At 52.8% G+C, this 19,549-nt stretch overlaps 1 protein-coding gene across 3 annotated transcripts in view; it reads right to left on the minus strand.

Moving 5' to 3' along the window:
- Window positions 1-1,070: 1,070 nt before the first annotated feature.
- Window positions 1,071-19,549, minus strand: part of AJAP1 (adherens junctions associated protein 1) — a 47,046-nt gene continuing 28,567 nt past the window's right edge. For 2 of the 3 annotated variants that reach the window (XM_055800431.1, XM_055800429.1), the window contains exons 3-6: window positions 17,931-18,018; window positions 15,147-15,389; window positions 13,562-13,692; window positions 1,071-8,075 (exon numbers count right to left, since the gene is read on the minus strand). In XM_055800431.1, coding sequence (XP_055656406.1) covers window positions 13,620-13,692; window positions 15,147-15,389; window positions 17,931-18,018 — 404 coding nt within the window. In that variant the 3' untranslated portion in view covers window positions 1,071-8,075; window positions 13,562-13,619. The remainder of the gene's footprint in view (window positions 8,076-13,561; window positions 13,693-15,146; window positions 15,390-17,930; window positions 18,019-19,549) is intronic. The other variant, XM_055800430.1, reaches the window with a different exon arrangement.

Here is a 19,549-nt window from a genome sequence, read left to right on the forward strand (position 1 = left end):
CTGGCAATTTGGCCCTAAAATGAAGAGCATCTCACTTTGTCCCTCCCTATTTTCCTATACATATTCCCACAGAAGAGAGCTTTTGGGGAGGATTTAGCCGGGCTGGGGCTGGGCAGTACCTCTGGTCCTTGTTTCGGTGTGCCGTCAGGGCACGGCACCGTGGGACGGCTGCTGCCACAGCCTGGAAGTGAAAGCAGCAGGCGGCTGTGCTGAGCCATCTCCCCAGGTCATCCCTTTTCAAAGCTGACACGGACACTAGAAAAGGCTTTTTTCCTCCCTTTCTAGGTCAGCTGGCATTTCAGAGAACCACAGGCACGCCGTCCCGTGGTGGCTGGGGAAGGGGAGGATGCTGGTGGAAGCACAGGGGGCTCTGGAAGCTGTCCCGGCTGCCCAGCAAGCTCTGCATAAGCCCCCTCCGCATGGCACCCAGGTCCCCACGTCCGTCCGTCTGTCCAGCAAGCAGATCACGGCAGTGCAATGGCACAACCAGCCCTGCCTGGAAGCACGACGGCTCAAGTGTGAGCCATCATCACCCCTTTCAAACTGAATTTGCAAACAAGAAATACCGTTTTAATATGCAACTGCTCAGGGCCAAAATTTCTCTTTATGTAAAGCATGTATCTAGGTTAAGCAATTCTGTAACGCCTGCTTACCTTATTGCATAGCTGTTTATTTAAAACATCATTAGCAACATTTAATTAACTCTCTAATTGTCCTGTGGAAGGGCTTCCCTCTTTCAAGCACTTTGCCCCAATGCACACACACGGGTCCTGCTACCCCGAGCCCTGGGGGACACTGGGCAAGCCTGGGGACCCGGTGCCCTCCCACCTCTGCCACAGGGTTGGTAGGTGGGCGGTACGGTGACGGGGACCCCGAGACCCTTTTCCCAGGATGAAGGCAGGGCTCTTTCCCAGCTGCTCACCCAGGGGTGCACAGCTGGGGAGACAGAGAAGTTTACCTCGGGAAGCCCCTGGGCTCCACCGTGCTGAGGGGTTGGTTCCCCCAGCCCCCAAAACGACCCCGTCCCCTCCCCAGGGACTGCGCAAAGGAACCCAGTCACTACCCGGCTGCGCGGTTCTCATATCAGTTTTAATAGCAACATCAGAGTACTAAATATACACAGGGAAATCGGTATAGGGTGGCATTTACAGTGCTTCCAAATACACAGCTTCGAAGTACAGAGACAAATTAAAAACCACTAGGGAAGAAAACAGTTCTCGCCTGCGTGGCCCCGTGGGCAGCCGGCACCCTGCTGCAATCGCCCTGGCTCACACCGCGGGTGCGCCGGCAGGAACTGCCATGGCCAAAGGCGATGGCTGCTTCCACCGGCAACAGCCTGAAGTTGCCAGAGCATCACACACGTATGCGCTGGATGTCTCGCGGTGAAGGATTTTCCCAGGAAAAGAAAGAAGTACTCAGTGATGTAAAACCGGTTACAAAGTAAAAGCTGTCTCATGTTAGAAAACGGTTTTTGGCAAAATAAAAATAAAGTGTAAACTTCACTGTACATGTCCTATCAAACAAAAAAATAAACCCCTCGGAACCTAAAATAGAAGAATCTGGGTCAGAAATCTGTGCCCTTAGTGTACATTTTTGTGCAACATATACTTTTTCTCAAAGTAAATATTATCTCCACTCGTGACACTATTAAAAATGTACCTACAAATGCTGAGAATAATTCTTAAAAATGTGTGAGAAGCGTTACATGAGATCTGGAGACCAAACCCACGGACTTCTGAAATGGTGAGGGATCTCTTGCTGGTTTTGAAAAAATCACTTACAGATTTTATACCTGGTTGAACAAAAATTCCAACCACATTCATCCTGAAATGGGTGGGCTGAGATAGTACATATATATTTTTGTTCTATATTTTTTTTTTTTTTACAAAATATATAATATGTGTAGAATATCTACTATTTAACTACCATTTTAACTGAACTACCTTCCTTCACAACAAGCTGCCAATGGAGGAGAGGTAACCTGAAATCCGCCCCGGCACATGCTCCCGCGCCCGTTTTGCCTTTGCTGCTCTGACCTCCCGAGGGCAGCGCGAAGGGCACGGAGGCTGGAGACCACTGCGGAGCAGCCTCCCTTGCCGCCTCTCCACTGCCATGGCCAAGGCCATGGCCACGGCCACAGCCTGCCCTTTTCATTAGCTGGGAAGACAGAGTGAAGGTAAACGATCAGATCTGGAGAGATGGGCAGCCGCCCGGGAGCCGCTCTGCCCTGCACGCCCGGGGATGCTACGGGACGTTGCTGCCCTTGGGATAGCTCTGTTTGCCAAAACCCCCCAGGGGATTGAGTACCAAACCCTCGCAATCTGCCCGCTGTACCTGGAGCTGCTGTGATATGGTAGCTCAGACCTATAGCCCCAAACTAGCTGAGTTTGGCACAGAAAAAAGCCCACCAGCGCCGGCCACAGCGAGCAGTGCTGCCCGCAGCTCTCACACAAGGAGTTGCACCAACTCCCTGGCTTGGCAGGAGCAGCGAGTGCTGCAGCTCCTGCTCGGTGTCTGCAAGGAATCTGGATGGAGGAGGGGTCCCGCACAGCCCCGGGAGGTCTGGGCTTGCTGCAGAGCCCGAGGAAGAGCCAGCCTCCCCTATGCCAGGGGGGAGCAGAGCAGCTGCCATCCCTGCACAGGAGCAGCCAGCATTGCCGGCTGGTGACAAAAAGGGCTCATCCCAAGCCATTCTCTAAGACAGAGCCACAAGCAACACACAGGCACACCGCTACACACCTGGGGAATTTGGCAGCCTTTCAGCAGCTGCGACACATTTCTTAGGAGCTATGAAAAGGTTAAGAAATCTGTAAAATTAATAAAAAAGAAGCAAGAAGCAGCTAGCTGGAAGTTTATGGCAAAGCAAGGGTCAAAACTTCTTTTTCCCAAGCTGCCAGATACACAATGAAATAAAACACAGTAAAAAGCTCTGGTTTTCCAAGGGAAGGGCGCACTGGAGGCATAGTTTTGCTAGGCGGTGGTGGACACCTGATGCTGCATCCAGACTGTGCTCTGCGCGGCACCCTGTGCCCGCTGCAGATACTCCCCTGGATTTGCTGCACATCCATTGAGTCCCACCACACGCGTGCCTGCAGCTCCCCAGCATTGCACCACAGCAATGAGACTGCCCCGGACACAGCAGGGATGTTCACAAGGGACATCTGCCACCTTGCTGCTCACAAGCTGCGGCTTTATCCCTTGCAATGCAAACGATACCATCCAGCGCACGGGGCTGTATTTCACGGTGGAACATTCCCTGCTACCTGTGCAATGCTATCAGACTGGGAAACGGGCTCAGCTTCTGAGTGAGAACAGAAAAATCCCTAATTCTCCAAATGTACACACGTCCTTTCTGTCCCTGCACTGGAGCAAGACTCCGCTGCTTGGACGAGCCGCTCCAGCTGATTCGAAGTACCCAGTGGCATGAGCGTTGGCAAAATCTCCCCCATTATTGCTGAATGAGCTTTGGGCTGGCTCAAGCCAACGACACCTGGCACAATCCCCGCGAGCTGAGGATGAAGCTTTGTGTCCGGCAAAGGGCAGTGACAGAAGGGAGCTCGTCTTGAGCTACCACCTGTGGCTGTGGCAGCCAAAAGACCTCAGGGTGAGATGATGTGGCCAAAACGTGGCAAAACTCACGAGGAAACGTGTCTGTGAAGACCATGCCTGCCTGCTTTTTCCACGGCGTGAAAGATCTGCTCCATAGGTCTATTCCATGAAAATGTGACTTTCTGTTTTCATGTCTGTCTTGTATTTTGGCTTTCGTCAATACTAGGGAATGAAATAATCATAGTTCATTTCTTCTTTACTGTGAAAGGCCTTGGGATGCTAGGATGCTGCCACATCAATCACCGCATATGCAGCTCCAGCCCTTCCCTTCTTCCTTCCCTCCTTCAGGCAGTCGTCCCTTGTTGGTGTGCTTAGCATGCATAGGGATGGGAGGGTTTCTCTGATAAAGTGCAAGTGCTGTTGGTCCTTATAAATAAGGGAAGATTGTGCATCTACTTTTGTTCCTCGGTTCACCGCTCATCTCTCGGTGACCAGGACGTGTCCTTCTTGCAGACTATGTGGAAAGCTCATGCAAAGCCTGCCATCAGAAACCTGCTCCTGTCGTCTGGGGCCAAAGTTATTTGCCTTCACTCTCTCTCCCTCTCACACACACAGACACACACACACAGACACAGACACACACACACACACATTTTCCTCTCCTTGCCTCCAGCTCTGCAGGGAATTTCCCAGGAGCTGAGTGCCAGGTTCAAGGCAGGGCGCCTCTCCATCACCATCATCATCACCGCCAGCACCAGTGCTGCCCGCCCTCCCAGCCCCCAGCTCCGCCTGATGACTCTCCTTCAGGCAGCGTGTTCCATACACGCAGAAATACAGAACGATGCTTCAAACTCTCGGGAACGAGGGAGTCAAGATATATTTCATGATGTCAAATTGCTATTGAGCTTACACTGGAGTCCCCACAAGAACTACTGGGTGCAGCCAGCACATACAAATAAACAGGAAGATCAATGGGTGAAGCACAACAGACGCGGCTCCCGAGCTGGAGTGGATTGATGCCAGCAAAGTCAAATGAAGAAGGAGAATTCAAAAACTATGCCAGCAAGGGTAATTTGCAGGGGCTGCACCATTTACAACAGTAGAACACAAACATCCGAGCGTACTGAGATGACAGATCACCTTGGAGTTGTCGCTCAGAATCTGCACTCCTTGTGTGGGTTTTTGGCTGATCCCAGCAAAGCCTGGCTCTAGGGCAGCCCTGGGGCCAGCAGCACCCAGGGCATCCCCTGCACAGCCACTGCATGGGGGCATCCACCATCCAAGCAGGGTAACGCATCGTGCTTTTAATTGCACCCCACTGCAGCCCAGAGCCTCCCTGGCGCCCAGGTGAGGCTGCCTGCGGTGGTTCTGGGACCTCCCGCAGTGCCATGCCTCCCTGTTTTGGGGCAGAATCCTGGCACACCCCGAGGGCAAACATTCCCCATGTTTCTCAGGGAAGGCCAAAGCCTGGGGGGCTTGCTCCTCCAGTGAGACACCATCCCCTGCCTCAGAAGTATCCTGGGCAGGCATCCCACCCACCACCCTGGAGAGCCGCCCAGCAGACACCCCTCAGCGCCCAGCCCCATCATTGCAAGGTTTGCTTTTAAGAAACACACACAAAGATGAGATCTCTACTCCGCTGCCAAAGTCTAAGGGGACCCAGACCTGTTCAAAACCCTCCAACACCAAGACCCAGCCCCAGGGACGCGAATCTCTGCTGCCGCCTATGCCCGCCCAGCTCAGCGTTCACAAGAAACCACCTCCGCAGAAGGAATGGGTTCAGTCATGGACTAAAACCTGGCCAGGAGCAACAGGAACCCTCCTCCTCCTCTCTGGCTGCCGGTCGGCAGTGACCCGGGTGCAGAATGCACCCAAGGCGATGCTCGAGGCTCATTGGAGTTGCAGGGATTGTTGCCAGCGCCTTCAGAGATGCTCGGTTTAAGCCTGCAGGTAATCATCAGGTCTGGCAAGGAAGACTTCTTCCCAGGGCAGCTTCCAAAAATTCAGGAAAAATAATCCAGACTGTGCAATTCCATCAGAAAGGGACAGAAAAGGATACGGAAACAAAGAGACTGCACATGAAGCTATATGCAATGCCAGAAGTTTCTACTTCCTTTTTTTTTTTTTTTTTTTTTTTTAACTGCAAGTTCATTGTAATAAAGAAATGGAGCTGAGTAATTAGTGGATGAGTAGAAATGCATATCTGGACAATTCTAAAAAATCGCTAGTATTTACCAAGGGCAGTTACAAAAAAGAACTGGAGGACTTTGGTCTGAACTCTGCTGTCATTCCCACCCATGTAACGTTGCAGCAACCCAACCGAGACCCACTGCGGTGTCTGACGTGAAGCAGACCCTCACTTGAGTTGTACGGGACCCCTCTGCAAGCTTTGCCTTGGCACCATCTACATGGGCAAGCCCAGGCTTGGCACAGGGCACATGTTAAAGAGCAGAAGCAAAGTGTGGTGAGACACTGGGCATGTTGGGAGACCCCAGCCCGCTGCCACTATCCCCCCCTCCTGCCTGGCTCTCCCAGCCGTGCCAGTTTGGAGGGGCACGGCATGGCACAGCTTGCTGCACCAACAGCAGCACCTGACTCCATGGAAAGACTTGGACAGGGGGGCTTGCTGGTGGGCTGGCATGTTCATCAGCACCCACCAAAACCACCCACCTCTGCAGGAGCTGGATGGGCGATGTGACACGTTTCTAGAGCAACACACCAAACCAGAGGCAGCAGAACCATACTTCCCTGGCAAACTGTTGGGCAAAAGTCCCTTTTTAATGGTATTAAGTGACCCCCGTGATTGTGGACAGTGGAATGCATCTTCTCCTGCCGTGGCAGACCCAGCCAAGACCAGGAGAGCAAAGGAAGAGGCTCCCCGGAGCTCGCTGGCCTTGGGCTAGCTCAGGAGGCCATAGGCTCGTTCCTCTCATGTTTCTCACAAAGGGCTGAGCAAGCTTTGGTGTTGTGACAAATTCAGAAGCCATTAAAAAAAACCCACCTCCCACATCTTCTCCTAAAATTTATCTCTTCTGCCAAAAGAGGCTGATCTTTTGACAGTCCACAGCTAAAAGCCATCCCCAGCCAGCCCCAAGGCATCACACCTGACACAGCACGGACCACAGCTCCATGAAATAAGGGCAGGCACAGGCTTGCAGGCTTCATCCTATCTATCTTGATGAGGTATCAGGCTACAGAAGGCTGGACGCACCCTTCACCACCACCACCTCCAGCGAGCTGCCATGAGCCAGGGGACCCGCCTGCTGCGAGCTGCCTGCTCACCCTGCCCTGCCCCGCAACCTGCCGCCCTGCTGCGGGGAACATCTCCCCCGCGGGGGCCAGGGGGAGCGGAAGCATGAACTGCCCCATGCACACGCAGCATCCCGTGTCGGGGAAAGGGGCTTGCACCAGGCGGGTGCAGCCAGGAGCCCTACAGCAGTGGGGCAGGTGGGAGAGAGGGGAGCACCTCTGCTGCCCGCTCCTCTCGCCACGCCATTACGCCTCCTCTGACGGCCTACAGCAGGAATGCACTTTGTGAATTTGGCCCAGATGCATCCTTCTAGCTCTAATCCCAGCCCATGTCCGTTCTCCTTTCCCTCCAGACCAGCCTCCAGAGCGCTCTGCCATCCCCTCCACAGCTGGAGGAACCATGGGGCAGCGCAGCCCTGCTCCGGCTGTTTTTTGGGAAGCCTCTCCCCTGCTCCCACCAGCAGCCCACCGTGCCGCCCCAGCTGGCCCCCACCGCTCGCTGCTGCCATCACGTCACCACCGCTGGAAAAGCATTTCCAAAAAGAACCAAAACTATATATATATATATATGTATACATACATATATATGTTTATACATACACACACACTTATATATATGTATATATGTCTACCTATATATACACATATAGGTTTGAAAGGCAAGCTGCCAAAGTAGAAAACATCGGTTCACCTAGTTTGTATTATGCACGTTAAAGAAACGAGACTTTTAGCCCATGACATCTTCTTTAAAAATGAGTATTTAAGATCTTCAAAAATTGCTACAGTACAAAAAGTGTTTGTGTGTGTATATATATCTTTTCTCTCTACATATATTGTATGTATGTACGTTTATGGACCGGAATGAATGATCCCAGCAGAAGAGACACCCCATTCGTCCTCCACAACGTTTCTAGGCGTTATCGACTTAGCTTCAGCTTCTCGTGAAGTCTTTGCATCGGTACATGGCACATAATGGTATTATTGGCACAGGTTCAGAGTCACGGTCCAAATCCAGGCTCCAGGCGCTCAGTCCTTCCCTCTCAGTCCCCCGCCGGTTCCTCTTCCTCCACAGGATTCTTTGCTCACACATTTCTCTTTCTCTTCTCCAAAAAACGCGCTCCTTGAAAAATGCAGTTACCTATAGGCGTGTTCATTTTTATAAAAATATATTTGGCCCATAGAACGCTGCTCTTTGAGTCTCCTACTGGTAAACAGAAATGGTAGGTACAGGTAACCCATTATTTTTTTATATTTTTTACAGGTTCACCAATGGAATCCTGTTAAGGATGAGAAAAAAACCCAAAGATTAAGTTACAACAGGGAAACGCATCGTGACTCACACTGCTCCTTTTAGCCCCCCCCCAGGAGCCCGGAGGTTCCCCCCTCCTCCCAGGAGCAGCTCCGCAGGGCTCAGGGCAGCAAACCCAAACAGCAGCAGGCGAGCATCCCGGGGGAGCAGAGGATGGAGGAAGCGGGACGGCCGTGACCTCCTCCTCCCCAGCTGCCAGCCCGCGTTTGGGACTGGGACCACTGGTTGTGCCTCCCTGGAGGAGCCGCAGCCTTGCCTGGCTCGCTTCCAGCTGTGCTTGGAACAGCACTGGGGATGTGTTGGGCCGGGGATGCTTTGGCAAGTGGTGGGAGTGACTGAGAGGCTTCAGTGTGCCTTACTGCACACTTCCAACTCCTCCAGCCCATTTCCAAAACGTGATTAGCTTCTGATTGTCCCTACGCTCTGGACCTTTACGCACTTGGGCTAAGAGCAGTGAGTGCTCTGGCAGATGAGAAGACGATGATGAGTCCTAACAAGATTTTCTAAAGTTAAATGCCCTAAAGAAATCAATAGGGAATTGGTTAAGCATCAAAACCAGAGATCCTATTGAAGTTCTTCTTAAGCTATTTATTTGCCGTCTTCTGAAAGATCTCTCCCTAGTAATCTTTAGAACAATTACTCCCCATCATTAGCATGCAGCCACTCGTTTTACGAGCATGTGGCTTTAGGTACAGCGATACATGCTGTAATACGGCTCCGTGTGCCTGACAGCTACCCACGTGTGGGCTTTCTATCCTGCAGGTACAAATACAGCAGGTGCAGGGGTGCTGCCTACAGTGGGCTGGTGACACACATGCCCTAATTTACGCTGCTTAGATTTAGATTTAGAAATGCAATATGCTTTTTGTTCAAGTGTTCTTTCTTCAACATTATTTTTAAGCAAGATGCCCAATGTATGCCATCTCTAAGAACAACGCTGAAATCTTAATTAGCGAGACAGATTTTACAGAGTCCTTAATCTCCCGCACCGGGCTGTGTTGGGACCGCTGTTATGCCACTGAAGACAAGCCTGGATTTTTTATGATGACTCATTATCTGTTAATGTTAATACAAACCATTTGCTGTTGTTAGGCAGAACGGGGCCATCACAGCAGCTGCTCGCCGTGTTCAAAGCATGGAATTAACATACAATACTGTAAATTTCAACTGCCTTGTGCAAAAGCAAGGGTCACATCAATGTTACTGCACCGATATGATTTTCAGGTCTCAAATTGCCACTTCCCAAACAGCGATGCCGAACACTTACGTAGTTCTGGATGAATGCTGTTCAATGCGTGCATCGCAGGATGTACAATTTATATTGTATTCCAAATAGCCTCTTTGTGCAAAGTAGGTCAGCGTTTGATGAACCTTACAGATTTTTGTATAATCTCATTCCATGGGGTTTTTCAGTCAAAGAGAGTGGGATTAAGGACAAGAATAACGCCAAATCTCAAACTTCATTTCAGAAAGCCCCAAAGCCAGTATGAAATCAAACCAAAACAACCACAGTTTGCTGGGGTACCCGGCCAAAGCCACTTGAGCCTTCAGCAAATTTCACCTTTTGGTTACTGAAAGGGTGGTTTCTCCTGCCTCTGCCTTGGCGCTAAGTCTTCTCTTCCATCTGCCATGGTCAGGGCACAGGGTGTTTTGCTGCTTATACCCCCGTGCAGGTAATCCCTCAGTGAGTTGCCTGGCACAAACGCTTTAACTGACTCCCTTTACTCTTCACCTAATCCAGCCTTGGGCCACACTGCTGCTGCAGCATCCTTACGCTGGGCTGCCACGGATGGGCCAGGTCTGCTCTTTGCAGGCACAGCCGGCGGGCTCTGCCTGCTGCTGAGGTGTGACATCCCTTCACAAGCCAGCGCTCCAGCGGGGCCCGACAGCCAGTGGAGGCAATCTGCTGGGAAGCTCCAACAGCTGCTCACTGCAGGCGACATCACCTGCACCGGGGGGGGGGACACGACTGGCACCCTGGTGGCAACTGTGCCAGCAGCACAAGAACCCTCCCCATGGCTCCTGTTGGGACGGGATGAACCTGACCCCAGGAAAAAAAAATTCAGCATCTGCTTGGCTTGTAACTAGATGAGTTTCACCAGGTTTCCTGACACAACCTCTGTGCTGCCTGCAAGTCTCCAGGCTGGAGACTGCTCTGCGGTGCTGTCCCTTACATCTGCTCCCTGCAACTGCTCAGCCCAGCCTTACGATGCCATCAGCATCGTCAAATGCCAGACTGCCATTTAGGCAGCACGATGTTCGGTACTTGCACAGTGCTGATGGACTGTAATGTGAAGTCCGCATTAAACTCCAACCACCCTCCCGGTGCTCATCTAGTCAAAATGTCTGCACAGCCTCTCTGCCCTGCCATCCCTGCCTCTGGCCACACCATCCATCTCGTGCCTTCAGCTCTGACTCTACATGTTCAGCAGCACTAATTTGCTTATTAGACAGCTAAGAGCTGCAAAGTGCCATCAATAGAAACTCACAAAGCACTCCGAGCCTTTCCAAGGAGAGAAGTTTCTGTCATGGAGACTGGTGCAGCATCTGACCCCTCCTGGTGCATGGCTGTGTGCCTGGGAGAGCCCCCCGCTCTGCTTACCCCAGCTGCCAGGGTGTTCCACTTGTGCTGCCCACTGTCCCCTGTGCAGGCTGGGAGAAAGGGGCTGGGAAGAGAAAGCTGCATGCAACCCCTCCGGCCAGGAAGCTCCACGTACTCTAGAGCATCCTTCCACCTCTGCCGAGATGCAGCAGGTCAACATCAACTGTCACCTTCAGGCTACACTGCTGCTGCTGGCAAAGCCAGCCAGGAAAAGAGCCATCCCTCCAGAAGAGGGGCAGCCCAAAGCAGCTGCTTCTCCTCTTCCACCAGCCTCTCCTCTAAAAACAAGAGCTGGAAAAGCATCCTCAGTCCCACCGCTCCTCCTGTGCTTAGCAGCATCTGTCCAGTGACAGTATAAGGCCACCAAGAGGACAGGGAACAGCCTACCAGGGAGCTTATCTCAATGCCATCTGCTCTCGGATGGTTTTACCTTACAGTGACATGTAAAACTTGAAATATTCATTTTTTTCTGCTGGATGTCCCAACTGGCACATATGCATTCATGCAAAAAGCTGTTTGCATGGGGTTGCAATGCATCTTTCAAGTGCAGGCTCCTGGGGAGCTGCAGGGAGCCGTGCTGACCGCCACAGGCTGTGGGGCAAGCACTGGGCTGTGGGACAAGCATCGGGCTGCAGGGCAAGCACCGAGCTGCAGGGACAGCCGTGCAGTGCCACCACGCAGAGCGAAGCCTGCTCAGAAGGCACACACATCATGACCCTGGCAGCTCCACGCTCTAACAACCATGCCCTGGCAAGAAAGTGTAGGCAGCTGTGCATGGGAAAAAGTACAGTGTGGAAAAATTATTAAGCAGCCTTTTTCTGAACCTCTAAAGGATTTGTGTTGACCCCATATGGGGATGAGGGCAGCTTCTCCTGTTATCTGTGCTGTGGTGACAATCCCTACGTCACTCCCCACATACAGCAGGGATCTATGGCAGTCACGTGGGTTTTACCATGATGTACCACATATGCACGTGTGTTCCAGAAACATCCTGGTGCAAATACACATATGCATGAGCACGCATGCAGAGAACAGGCTTTGAATTAATCTCATTTTGCTAACATTAATGAAACCAAACATCAGCTTCCAGAACTGTATAAATAATTGAAACACTATTACAGAGCTAATGCTCCAGGTACGACTCAGATAGATTTTTCCAGAGTACGTCAATATGCATTTTATGGATTCCATGAAAACGGGTCAATAAGAATTTCAAGGATTTAATAAGGCACAATGGACCAGCTTTGGACTATTTAAAGAAATCCATGGAGATGACCAGGGTGCAGTCTTCAGCACGGAGTTTCACAGGACCTCGGGCAGGAGTGGTGGGAATTGCACAGGCCTCCCATAGCAGGCAACAGCTCGGAGCTGCCCATTCTCCTTCCCTCTACTTCAGGCAAGAGAGCTGCTGATGGCATCTGAGTGTGACTGGCTTGGGGTTTGTGTTGGCTTTTTTAAAAAAATCATTTCAAGGCAATGGACAGACATCACCAACTGCAAAGCCCATGGTGGAAAAGGGGCAGTGGATTATTGCTGTTTGCTTTCTGAAGCTAGCGTCCGCATGTGCTGTTGAGGAAGACCCTGCAGACCCTCTCTGTTTCTCATCCAGCTGCCCTTCCCCCAGCCAGGAGGGGCTCTTGGGGGCAGAGCTGCCCCGGCTGAGCCGTGAGTCATGTCAGCGAGACCCCATGAGCAAAGATGCTGGTGGGCAGACAGCTGAACCTTTGCTTTCTACTTTTTCTGCCCTCCGCCGTGGGCAGAGGCACACCTCACCTTGCCAGCCCAGACACAGCCAGCCCCGAGCACAGCCGACACCATTAACTTTTTATTCCCTTCCATTCTAATCTAATTATATTTCTGTGTTCAATAGCTGAGCATAATGTTAAACAGGCTATTCTGAGCAAGCTGCAGTCAGGGAAGGCTGGAAATTTCATTTACACTGAATATATGATTCATTACAGCAGGGACTTGGGACAGACCAATTAATTCACCTGAGCGTGTGGCTCGAACGGGCACCACTGCCCTGGGGTGAGCTGGCACATGATGAACCCTAATTGCTTTTCCTGCCACCACTATCGGCCGTGCCACCTTCAAAAACAATACAAGGAGGTGAAAACGGCTCAAGCCAACTGAAAAAAAAAAAAAAAGAAATCCCACAACAATGTACTGTTGAAACCAGCACAACATCTTTGTACCCCTTTGGTTGCAGCAGTACCCAAGGTGTGAACCTGGCTGCTGGGGACTGCGCACACAGGCTTGCAGGGTCGGCTCCCCGCAGAGCAAGGAGGGGCATGGGAGCAGGAGGAGGAGGAGGACAACGACCCTGGCACCATCTCAGCAGGAGCATGGAAGGGTTTATGACAGCAAACATCATCAAATGAGCTTTGAGGTACCAAAGGAACGTGCACGTCAGATGCATGACTCTTGAATGAGACAGGCTGTCCATCATGCAACAAGAGGTTAATTACAGATCAGGCCATTTCACAGCACGAAAATTACTATTGCTTGTCGAGGTTTTTAGAGGTGGGCTGGAACCACAGGATCAGGCTGAAGTTCAAGGCTGCCCCAGGCGTACTTCTCTCTCAAGTCCACATCCATCCCTGCCTTTTAGCTTGGGCCTGGCTGCAATTCACCTCCATGGAAAAGCCAACATCCCATCCATAGCAGGAGATGTGTCCGGCCACCCCAGCCAGGTGAGCCACCCTGCTTGGGTCCGACCGTCCCAAAAGAAGTGTAAGCAGGAGGATGGCACCAGGCAGGGAAGAGAGCGGCTGCTCATGGGCAGGGGACAATGGGCACGGGATGGATGTGGGATGGGCACAGGATGGACGCGGGGGGAGCACGGTACGTACCAGGAAACAGCCCGATGGCGTCTGCCCTGCCCCCAGAAGTCAAACAGGCTTCGGCCAGTCAGCAGGAGATTTCAAACCATTTCTCAGACACAAAGGCCACGGGAATAAGATGCCGGTCAGAAGAAGAGGGTCTGCAGCGAGCAGAAAAAGGGGCTTGCATGTGCTGGTATGTAACACAGAAGGAGCAAGCCAAGGTGGCCTGCTGTAAAATCAGCTTTTTGAGAGGCAAAACTCCCCCAAATATCTCAAAAGTAATGCTTTGAATGGGCTTATTGGCCTTGGAAACCAGGGTGGTGCAAAGCAGAGAAAGAAGAAGAAAAAGTTGGACTGCAATACTGAATGTTTTTATCCCTGTGCACAAGCACCTTGTAACACAGCCAAATGCTCTGAGGATACTGACCCCCAAAGGGCAGCAGGACATCCCCTATCTGCCACCTCCCCACCACCGAACAGCAGCACTGCCCCGCACCGCCCACCTCTGCCGTGCCCACCACCTGCACGGCACACCTGGAAACGCACCGCGGCCAACGGGATCCCAGAAAGCATCACCTGAGGGCATAAAAGCCACAACCCCTTCCAGCCAAAGGGCACCCCTTCATCGCTTGGCCGGGGTTCACATCAAGATCAACGCACGCATACGTTCAACGAAATGGTTTGAAAATCCCTGCCAATTCTCCGCCTTCCAAGATCTGAGGAAACCCTGAAAAACGTGAACTAGCAAAACCCCATGCACACGCAGAAGATGATGCTTAACAAGATGTCTATCAAGCTGTTGGCTTCCAGGCTTCTGTCCTTCATGCAGGTAGACATCAGCGGCGCGTGGCACGCATGCCACGGTCCAGCCAGGCTGTGTGCAGTGCTAGTTGCTCATTTTCCCCCTCATAACTCTCCTGCTGATTTTTCCTTGAGCTCTGATGGGGGACATGTGTTTACTGTGTGGTCAAACTGCCTCAGCACCCAGTGAAAGGGCTCTGGGAGCCAGCCCAGGGCACAGGGAGAGGTCAGTTCTGACCACCTCCCTCCCCGTGCCGGCACGGGGCACACAGAGCGAGAGCTCGCATCTTCTACACCACGCCGCCAGCTGCTATGGAGCCCCCTTGCTAATGAATCATTATTTTACGCCAGACAAACGGTTCATTTGGCTCTCACTGCCTGCTCCTCCATTAATCATCCCGCTCATTCGCAACCCAGCAGCTCTTTCGATGCCACTTAGGAGACAGCACGAATGCTGGAAGATGGATCCAGCAGCGTTTTACGTGCTGGCGGCAACAGCTGGGAACTGAAAAATGTGCGGTGCCGCACGCTGTCAGGGCTGGCTGAGCTGGGCGCAGGGTCGGGCGTGCAGCAAGGGGCTGCCGAGCCGCCCACCCACCCTCATCAGCGGGGTGAGAGGTCCAGCGGCGGGGCACATCCTGAGACACAGGGTGGGTGAGAATCGTAGCTCAAAGAGCCAGGGGAAGGCAGCTCTGCCATGCGCCCCCCCGGCATCTCCTGCCCATGGGCATCACTCCTGGCCAAGGGACCCCCAGCCCCGGAGCAGGACGGCACTCCCCGACCTGCAGTGAAACCGCGCTGGCCACCTCACCTGTTTCCGTTGAAGGTTGTTTTATAATCCCCGGGCGAATGCAATGCCTCCTCTGCGTAGACAGGCACGGGGGTCCGGACACACTCGTGGGAGCACTGCAGCGTCTCGTTGTAGGCGGTGAAGATGTCGAGGGCGCTGGGCACGCGGGCGGGGGCGAAGTCGGTCAGGTTCTGGCAGCTCTCCTCTTGCTGGTCCAGCTTGCGCTGGTGGCTGTTGCGCCGTGGGCGCCCACTCTGTGCGCAGCTGGGGCGACGGGGGAGAGAAGAAGGGACACGACGCACCACGCGTCGCTGATGCTCAGCAGAACTCGTGTTACCAGCCATTCATTACACATCGCTCAATATTAGCTTAGAATTCAGGCACTTTGGAAAGCTCAGCCACAATCAAGCAGGCATTTGGCTCGCCTTTTTTTTTTTTAAGGATCAGATTTAAATTTTAGATACAAGCTTTCTATCATCAGAGGAATTACTTAACAAGTCATACGTTTATACCTGCAGGAAATGAAAGCCTTTTTTTAAGCAAAAAGATGTTGGTGAGAACAATGAAGTGAAACCCTTTCCATCTGGGAAGCACCAAAAGGTTTTAAGTTATCAGGATAAATAAGCTCAGAAACGGGTCTGACACAGCAGACATGCTCAGCCGAGGGACAGCTGGCAGGGCAGCCCTGCTCCCTGGTGACTCCAGTGGCTCCGGAGGCTCCAACAGGATCTCAGGGCTGTGCAGCACTTCTGGTACGGTACGTATGAAACGGGAAGAGCACCAGCTAGCAGGAACCCCCCCTCAGCTAGGCTGGTCCTGTTTAAGGGTCTAGACGTTGATTTCATTAAGATGTCACTTTTTTCCAAACAGGATTGACAGTACCTGTTGTAATGCTGGAGTTTCGGAATATTGCAGCTCCGAGGGTGGGGGAGCTGGGGACGCTGTGCTGCCTGCGCTGGGGGACCTGTGGGGCTCCCCTGGGAGTGGCACAGGTTGGGCTGTCGGCATCTGCCAGCAGCGGGGCACAGCCTGCTCTGCACCAGCTGATGCACCCGAAAGTGACAGCCACTAAAATAACCATCACCCCACCACGGCACATTTGCAGGAGGAGTACCGACAAGAAGGACACTTGCATGGCACGTGGCCATCGCTCACCTGTCCTGCCCGAGGGGAACAGGTGCCGGCCAAAGCACAGGGGCAGAGATCTCATCCTGTCTGGGACCAGGGACTAAGCCTGTGATCTGGGTCAGCTCTGCCATGGAGCCTGCAGCCAGCGTGCGGCCAGCCCTCACCAGTACAAGCAGAGCTGGAGGCAGCCTGACACGCGGTGTGAAAAACTGAAGCAGTTCGGCAAATGTTAAAGCTGAGCAAACTCAACGAGGTGCTGCTTTTCTGCCTGGGACACGTCTGACTGCTGATCGCACTTGCCTCTGGGTATTCTCCAGTGATTTCCCAGTTTCACTTATTGTGAACAATTTCTATTCTACACTGATCACCGTATTTATTTCCTCCCGCCCCCGCCCCCGGCTTCAGCATGAGCTTACTCGAGCTGCTCTGCCAAGCTGCAGTCGGCCGGATCAGTGACATGGACTGCTTAGGACGGCTATTAGAGAAAAATCCCAAAAGTGTTTTATAAAGTATTTTCCCCTCTCCTTCACTGAAATACTACTACGAGTAGGGAAGTTTAGTTCAGTAAATCCCATCTGAGATATAGAAACGAGCATCAGCAGCTGCACTCCTGATGCCTGCCCATGGGCCCACTCCCAGCAAAGCACACCCAGCTGCAAGGCGAGTAACTCAGTGCTTTTGGCCAGCTGCAACGCTTCGTTACAACTCTGCTGAGATTAAGATGCCTCTGTAGCCCTGCAAATAGGTTTTTCCCTAATCCCAGGAAGCGAGCAGGCTTCTTCATCAGCTTGGTTTTCTAATTTCCTCCTGGGTGCAGGAATCGATTTGCTGCAGCACCCGTGGAGAGCTCGGGTGGGCAGAGCGGGCAGGAGAGAACGGCCGCCGAGCAGGGCAGCACTGCACGGCAGCTCTCCCAGCGGCCCAGAGCTGCCGCCTTATCACTACACCAGCAACGCTGACCTCAAAGTAGGCCAGTTTCCCTGGGAAAATAGGTAAAGCCACGAGCGCCTGAAGCGGAAAGCTAACCTATTTTGCCATACGCCCAGCCATGCTGAGAGAATAAATGGGAGCAAATTAAGCTGGAGGAGCACACGAGGGCCCAGGGGGATGGGGCACGCTTCAAACCATTGGCATCTGAGGGGCTCAGAAGGTGCCCTTCAGTCCCTGGAGCTGTAGGGAAGGTCAGAAAACGCAGTTGTGCCTTGCCGAGCCAGGCTGGTGATTGCAGGAGCAGCAGCAAAGCTGCTTAAGCAAGGTGGCAGAGGAGATGCCAGCCAGCGCCAGGCGGGTCCCGGCTCCCTTGCAGGAACACCCACTGCAGCCACACACACCACTTTGACCTCACCAGTGGCACCACGCTGCAGCGACTTGATCCCAGAGCAGCAATATGCACATGTCCCACATGGGATTTAGCCACCCGACCCTGGCCACATGCTGGTCCCCAAAGCCACCCGCCACATGGCAAGAGGCAGGGCAGCCACCAGGGCACAGACAAACCGAGGTGCTTCAACCTCCTTTGGAGGTTTCAGTATATATATAAAACCAATATTTTCTCCTGCAATGCCTTCTGGAAGCCATCCTGGTGGATGCCACGGGCTTTAGCACCCACAGCTGGAAGGGCACCCCCATCCCCACCCTGTCCCCATCCCCGCGCCACAGACCCAGAAGGGAACTTACCAATTTTTTAAGACAAGAGTTGTTATCAGAGCAGCTATGACCATGATGAGGGACACGGTAATAGTGATTATCTGATGAACTGCCAGACCTGCAGAGAAAAAAAACACGAGTGAGAGTGTGGACGGGAGGCAAGGGGGATCCTGGGTGGCGGCAAGCAAAGCCCCCTGCCATGCACAGACCCCCCCCACCGCCTCCTCCTGAGCCCTTCCCTGGCACGGGGCCGTACGCAGCCCCCGGCAGCGGCGACGCAATCCTCTCTCCTGCCTTACATAAAATAATCCTTAAGCCAGGCTTCTCATTTCCTATCCTCTCAAGTATGTTCCTTGTCAGCCCGAATTAGGCACAAAGAACGGAAGAGATGTGAAGACATATCCCCTCCGGGACGGAAAGGGAAACTTGAGCGCAGCCTTGCAGTGGGTGCGGGATTAACCAGAGATAATAATTACCGCACTAACTGCTGCTCACTTAGAAGGTCGGATGGGCTCATTTTCTCCTAATTCACCTTATACAGGGTATAATTTTGCCTCGTGTATCATTCCTAATGAGCAGTTTGGAAACAAAAGCATCTCAATGTACAGTATGTTTGTGATTTTGTGCTGCTTTACAGTTGCAATTTCGTAATGAAATGATTTTCCTGGCTGCAGCCCAAGGATGTGCTATTTTTCACAAACAGATGTTGCAGCTCCTGATGGATGGTATTTTTAATAAATAAATGTTAGCATGACAGGAAAACAAGCAGTTTTTTATATTTATATATCTATATGTGCATCTGTGCAATAGTGCTCCCAGCTCATGCGGGTGCATGCAGCAAGGAAATCTGCTCCTTCCCACAGAGAGCGCACGGGCTCCCGGCCCACTGCCCATGGGCAAGAATGGTACCTGTGCAGGGGCTGCGGCACGGCCAGAGCTGGGGATGCCTTTGGGGCCACCCTGGCTGCAGCCCTGGCAAGGAGATGGGCTTCAGACCTGGCTGCAGACCTGGCCAGGCGCTCGGCAGTGAACTGGCCACAGCAGCTCTTTCCAGCGTCAGCAGCTATACGTGCGCACACCCTTTGCCCGGTAAAAGCCGTGTGCACCCAGCGGTCCCCTCCTTGGAGGGTGGGAAACCCTCCTGGGAGAGACTCGCTGGGGGCAGCGTGCCCCTACCACAGCCCGGAGCGCTGCGCTCTATGGGGACTTGGCGCAGAGCATCCCCATGCTCCCATGGGAATGCTGCTCAGGGCTCTCCCACGCTCCTGGGCAGCAGGTTTGGGGCCAGGCCATGGCTCCCCTGCTTTCGGCACAGTGCACCCCACTCACGGTGAGCTTGTACAAGACTCTGAGCAGCAGCCCAAGCATCAGGCTGGGTAATTGGGCCAGACAAGATTTATCAGTGGCATTTCAAACTGCAGATGATGCTTGCTGCTCTGCTCCCTTCTCTCAAAGGACAAAATTTTTGACTCCCTTGAAATTCATTATCTCATCTCCCCCTGCTCATACCCACACCCCAGGGGTTTCAGGTCCCTGCCCATATGACCACACTGCTGGCAATGCTCATCAAGGGAGGAAAGCTACCTAAGTTTAGCCCGAGTCCCAGGGCAAAGCTGCCACCTCCCAGGGCATGTGGGTGTTCAACGCTT

Source organism: Falco peregrinus, chromosome 3 (assembly GCF_023634155.1).
Source record: "Falco peregrinus isolate bFalPer1 chromosome 3, bFalPer1.pri, whole genome shotgun sequence".
NCBI classification, from domain to species: domain Eukaryota; kingdom Metazoa; phylum Chordata; class Aves; order Falconiformes; family Falconidae; genus Falco; species Falco peregrinus.